The sequence below is a fragment of the Anguilla rostrata genome, chromosome 6 (genome assembly GCF_018555375.3).
Source record: "Anguilla rostrata isolate EN2019 chromosome 6, ASM1855537v3, whole genome shotgun sequence".
Lineage (NCBI taxonomy): Eukaryota > Metazoa > Chordata > Actinopteri > Anguilliformes > Anguillidae > Anguilla > Anguilla rostrata.
The window spans coordinates 46,926,509-46,932,771 of record NC_057938.1 but is presented as its reverse complement, the minus strand read 5'-3'; the positions used below and the strand labels follow the sequence as shown (position 1 = coordinate 46,932,771).

Below are 6,263 nucleotides of genomic sequence, written 5' to 3'. Positions count from 1 at the left end.
GTCCCGGAAGACCATTTTCGAATGCAATTACAATGTATTTAAGAAATGAGTGCTCCTATCGCCCTGACACCTGTGCATGTGCTCAGATGTTCGCATGAAAAGAAGCTTAATTTGCCCAATTTGAAATTTTGAAATACATAGAGTTTAGAGTTAGTCGTTGTGAGTGATTTGATTTAAGATCGACATAGGCTACGCACTGTAACCCACCGGTGCTGACTTCCTGGTAGTTTATTATGTAAATACAAACAAGAAAAAGCTATCAAAGTAAGTGGGTAGGCTGTGGAGTTTTGCATTTTCATTTTTCTACTTAAGGACAATAGGCGCTGCGGAGACTGCCGCGCACGCAGCCACAATTCCAGCGCAAATGGCTCTCGCTTCATCTCCGCGAATTTGCGCAGAGGGGACACGGATGGATGGGTGGGTGTGTTGTAAATATTCTGCATACGCCTCCTCCTTTCTCCTCTGTTGAGGTTTACTGCACGTGATGCGGAGAAAACTCGAATGAAATAAGCGTTAATTGAATAAATGAAAAGAGAAGTCTCCCCCTGAAATAAATGCGTCAGCACATACACGTTTTTCTGTATTCCCTTTGAGTTTGAATCCGTGTGTCAAACCGGACTTCTCTAAAAACAAAAGGTCCTGCTTGCCAGCTAATTTTCGACTGACATCGATAACTTGGACAATTATATAGGTGCTTTTGAAGAGGGAGGCAGCACTGCGTAGTTAAGGGAGCTGAGTGTAAGGCTACTCCCGTTATTCTGTTCTTTCCCACTTGCCGTAAGGAATCGTTTCGAGGAAAGCATGGAAGTTTGCAAGGGACGGTTGCTGGGCATTTCAGTCGCAGTTGCGCACGGATTTTTCTCGGGATCTCTGAACATTTTGCTAAAATTTCTCATTTCTACTTATAACTTCAACTACCTCACTCTTATCCAGTGCCTGACTAGCACCACTGCGGCGCTCACCTTGGAAATCCTTAGAAGACTGGGGAAGATAGACATCCCCCCGTACAGTCTCAGTTTAGTCAAAGTTTTCGCAAGTGTATGCATCCTTTCCACGCTGCAGTCAACTCTAACCCTGTGGTCGCTGCGAGGACTCAGCTTGCCGATGTATGTGGTATTTAAGCGATGTCTACCTTTGGTCACTCTGAGTATTGGGGTCTGCATCTTGAAGAATGGAATCCCGTCCCTTGGAGTAACAACAGCGGTGCTCATCACAACCATCGGTGCAGCTTTAGCCGGTACTGTTCTACTCTTTTTTCTCTTGTTAATTTTTGAAACATCACTTGTACGAGATGAATAAATTATTCACATCTTATGTATACACTTAAAAGTACATTTTTCAGACGTAACACTGTTCAGAATATATATGTGCATTGTCTGTGAAGGCACTGTGGACATTTGTAATGAGGAATTCCAACGACTATAACATTAGCAGCATGTTTTATGCGCAGAATTATGTTAACGGTTCTCACAGATATGCATGTCCGATGTTATTGTAATGCTGCCTTCTAGTAGCAATGCATTTAAATGTGCTCAATTACATTAACAATTAAAAATTTCTGATGTACTTGAAGAAAATGTGCTGTAGTCGTCTGCGGTGCTTTGTTCACATCATGGTACAGTTACGGCGTAAAACTATGGGAAATAATTTGATCTCTGTTTTTGTTCGTGACGCCCGGTGTCGCTGTTCCCTCAGGCGCGGGGGATCTCATGGGTGACCCTTTTGGGTACGTGACGGGTGTGCTGGCCGTGATCATCCACGCGTCATACCTGGTGCTCATACAGAAGGCGAGCACAGACAGTGACTATGGGCCGTTGACGGCCCAATACGTTATCGCCATCACCGCCTCGCCCGTGCTGCTGATCTGCGCCTTTGTCAGCATGGACATCGTCAACGTGTGGTCCTTCCCCGGCTGGAGCGACGCCGCCGTCCCCTGCATCTTCACCACATGCATCGTCATCGGCTGCGCCATGAACTTCACCACGCTTCACTGCACCTACCTCAACTCTGCTGTCACCACCAGCTTCGTGGGCGTGGTCAAGAGCATAGCCACCATCACCGTGGGCATGCTGGCCTTCGAGGACGTGAAGCCCACCCGTCTCTTCATAGCCGGCGTGGTGGTCAACACGGTCGGGTCGGTCACTTATTGTGCGGTGAAGTACTTTGAGACCGTGAAGAAGAGCAAGTACCAGGACCTGGAGGAGGCGAGCAAGGACGAGGAGTTGCCCGGGGAACCTTACGTAGAGGAGAAAAAGCCAAACGGAGACCTTGAGGTCGTGCCAAATGGAGGATTGGTGGGCCCTGTGGAACCAACTGACTATATGGAGTCTACTGTACAAGAAAGTGGTGTAATGGAGTCTATTGAATTACAAAAACAAGCCAACCCAACAGAGAGCGGGGCAAGCAATACGTCCCTGAGCGATAATTACGTAGGAGTGTGGAGGTCTGTTCGGAGCCTTAAGGTTTTTAAGAAGGACACTTTAATTGATAACGAGGAGTTACAAAGTCCTTGATAGTGAATCCTTCCATTGAGAGTGGGTGCATGTCATGTTGTTGTTATTTTTGAATGACCAGTATGAACTTACTTGAACACTGAAAATAAAGTTTTTGGTGTTGCTGATCTTTTTTTCATACACGCAGTTCAAAGAAAAACTATTTCTTAAATGGGAAGTATTTTTAAATAGTTTGGTTCTTTGTACAGATTGGAGGAAATATATGACTATTTCTGTATGTATATGGGGGGAACCATAAGTATGTTTTATATTACTGAATGATCAGTCATAATAGCATATTGATAAAATGAAATGAGCAGAATAAATTTAACAAAAATGCAATCAAATAAAAAATATGGTGCACAGACAATGGAAATCTCTACATGGAAAAATCTATGAAATTAAAGAGAGCCATCTCCTAAAATGCTTTCATGAGACAGATAATAGTTTAAATAGGATATGAAAAGCCATGTGGTCATGAAACAGGTATACATTTTAATGAATTTGTTCTTGCACGTTTACACGTACCGTACATGCCTGTTCAGATTATGTGTTCAATGTATTGATGACAATATTTGACAAGTGAAGAGCCATACTGACTCAAGTGTGCATGTATGATGCCAAGTAAATCCAAATGGGTTTTATATGAAGAATGATACTGTGATGTCGGTTTCCTTTTGTCCTCATCCTAATGAGACTGCCTGCGAAATTGTACGGCTGCCAAGAGTACTAATCTACGCAAACTAAATTCGATTTTCAATTAAACGATATTGGTACAAATTAAGTGCTTTATCCAGAGCACATGAAAAATGTGTACAATTTCTCATGCTATAAAGAAGGAATTTGTTTGCCTTCTTTTGTGCTGCTTTATCTCTTGTTCTTGAATTAGAAACTGGTATAGGTAAGGACACAATTTGAGAAGTGTCTTATTCTACAGTATTCTACTACTACTAGTGAACCACTGTATAGCCTTTCAGTACACATTTATGCAGTCTGAGTTGGAACATACAAAATCATTGGATTACAGCTCCCACATTGTGGACGAAACAGTTTACATGAAGAATTTAATGCACCAAAAGTTGCTGTCGTATATATATATATATATCTCAAGATAAATGTGTTTAAAGCAATTATTCAAATCCTGACTTATCTAAATATATGCAAGGAAAACTCCCTCCTGAATATATGCAGAGAGGTAAAAGGGCAAGCAATCTGCTCATGCACTCACCAGAATCAGTTTGACCAGCAGGGAATTCCATCTCAAAGTGCCTTTGAAACATTTAATTTGAGGAAGTGGAGATAGTGCCAGACTCTTGAGTGGCATGCCTCCAAGAACCCACAGAAAAACAAAAGTGTGGTCAGTGGAGAGGAAAAAGAAAGACCGTGATGAAGCAGGAAACGGAGATAAAAATCATTAAAAGGGGATTACAAACAGGCGGTGTCAACAGCAATATCTTCACCGTGCTCCACGCCCTGTTCTATTCTTTTGTGTCTTTAATGGACAAATTTGATTCAACATGGTGGGGCGGGGGGGGGGGGGGGGGGGGGGGTTAAGTTTGTGTGGGTACTCTCATTTCTTGTAAACAAATTTCTTTTGTCTGCCACAGTAGAAAAAAAATGTGTTTGGGAACAGTAAATTGGCATGAGGCTACAGTAGTCACGCAGGTCTGCATTCATTAAAAATTATGTGTCTAAAAATACAAACTACTTGAAAAGGAACTATTGGAGACTACCCTAAAACCAATCTAGGTTTTGACTCAGAGCAAGAGATCTTTGAACTAATTGAAACGTGAGCGTAGAGTTCAGCATAGCCTGCTGAACTGTTTCCACGGCTCTATCTGTTTTCTCTTCTCGGTTTTGTTAGCTTTGGCCGTGTTCCCATTTCTGAGACGTGAGGAAAATACTGGGCATGTGTAACATTCCTCAACCAGGAGGCTTTCATGCATTTCTGGTAACCAAGAGCAGCCATTTCACTCGTTGCTCAACATCCAAAATAGACATACTGTATGTCTTAGAGCACATTTTTCAAAAACCTTTTTTCACCATGTGTTTCTGTGTGGCGTGGCTTCATGCTAATGCTACTGGCACAGGTGATGCATTTCAAAGCTTCTCATCAACACATAGAAGAGCATTATAATGGCAATGCTTCTCTAAGCCAACAGCATGATACCTCTAATTTACATGTTTTTTTTTTTTTGTGTGATATTTAATTCACATTGCCATTAATGATGTCATCTTATCTTCTGTTGTGGACATTGGTCTGATTGCTGCACGCTATATCTTTAGATTTAATTTCAAAATGTTATATCACTCTTCATGATATCTAGAATGTTCTTCGGGCCGTTTCTGAAGACTTTGATGTCACTGGCCATAAAGCATATTTACTTGCCCTCGACTTCAGGAGTGTTATACAAGTGTCTACGACAGGTTTTCAGTATTTATTTCATGTGTAGAACAGACATCACCTTAAACGGCTCTTTTGTTATCAAACAGCATTCTTCACTTTGGAGATAACACCTAATGATTCCCTGTAAGGAAATCCTTGTGGTATTTCTCCTCCTAATTTTTTCGTGATTTTGCAAAAGTTTGCCTCTCCTTGTAACAAAAGGAAATTCTGAAAGCCCAGGGTGGAAGAAGCATATGGGTTTGCTCTGTAAGGTTTCTAATTAATGGAGTGTTAGCCCTTGTTGTACAAAGGCTTGCAATGGTAAATTTATGGACACGTTTCTGAACAATTCTGTTATTAGTATTATATGTTTTTGGTAGCTCGCCATGAAACAAATCCTACTTTTAAAGAGCCTAATTGCTTATTTCCATAATGTATTGTGGTTATACAAACTAGTATAAACTAGTTCCATATAAATAAATAGTATTTTTGTTTATTTAAAAACTGTAATGGGTATAAATAAATATGTCTATATAGAGGGCACGATAGGGATATGTCATAAAGTGTCCATTTTCCTTTCACACCTGGAAGTTTTTTGAGTTGAACATGTGATGTCTGGTCATGTTTGAAGAGGACACCCTGCCTCCCTGTCTTGGCAAGAGCCTCCAAAAACCTGATATTAACTCACTTTTTTTTAAACATTCTTTAATTCTCACACAGTCTCTCAGTCTCTGAGTGTACCTAACCTTCTACAACTCCCTCCGATCCCCTTCCCTCTCTCTCCCCCTCCCTCCCTCTCCCCCCATCCCCACCCCCCCTTACCTCCCTCTCATTCTTTCTCTGCCCACAGACTGTTGAGAACTCATTGTACCATGTCAGGGAGAGCCAAGCCCTTCTACTGACGTTTCATACCACAAGAGCAATATTTCTTCACAATATAATTGAACTATTGTCTCTAAATCTGTACTTTAGAGAGTCTACTTTTTTTCTACCATTGTGCCTTAAATTAATCCTGAACTGTTGATATATGGGTGCAAAATCCTAAGACATCATTGTCCTCTTTCAGAAAATATTTTTTTTTCTTAGGTTTTTCTGTATGTATGTTTCGATATAGCTACAGCACATCTGTGCAAGAGAACCACATAGATTCACATGGATCCTTTAAAGTAAAAAATTCTCATAGACCATGCTTTCTGAACAGACGTTCTAGAGAGTTTTTTTTGGTGGAATTCTCTTGGGGGTAGGGATTCCAAGAATGGCTCTTGGAAAGTTTTCAATATGACATTCATGATTATGGTACTGCATAGTAATATCTACCTGCCTTTTTTCAACGTTGGGGGGCACTGCAGTTACATATCGTAATGTACATGCAGCCTGTTCTACCA

The 6,263-nt window shown here is 41.2% G+C and overlaps 1 protein-coding gene across 1 annotated transcript; it reads left to right on the top strand.

The window, feature by feature from the left end:
* On the top strand, positions 1-3,148 carry slc35d3 (solute carrier family 35 member D3). Its single transcript, XM_064340098.1, has 2 exons — positions 1-1,237; positions 1,696-3,148. The coding sequence occupies exons 1-2, from the start codon at positions 802-804 to the stop codon at positions 2,511-2,513; spliced, it is 1,254 nt and encodes a 417-aa protein (XP_064196168.1). The 5' UTR covers positions 1-801; the 3' UTR covers positions 2,514-3,148.
* Positions 3,149-6,263: the final 3,115 nt, after the last annotated feature.

Excerpts from the sequence above, each read along its gene's own strand:
- slc35d3 (XM_064340098.1), top strand. The coding sequence starts at position 802 with ATGGAAGTTTGCAAGGGACGGTTGCTGGGCATTTCAGTCGCAGTTGCG. Across the intron at positions 1,238-1,695 it reads CATCGGTGCAGCTTTAGCCG|GCGCGGGGGATCTCATGGGT; the intron begins GTACTGTTCTAC and ends CTGTTCCCTCAG.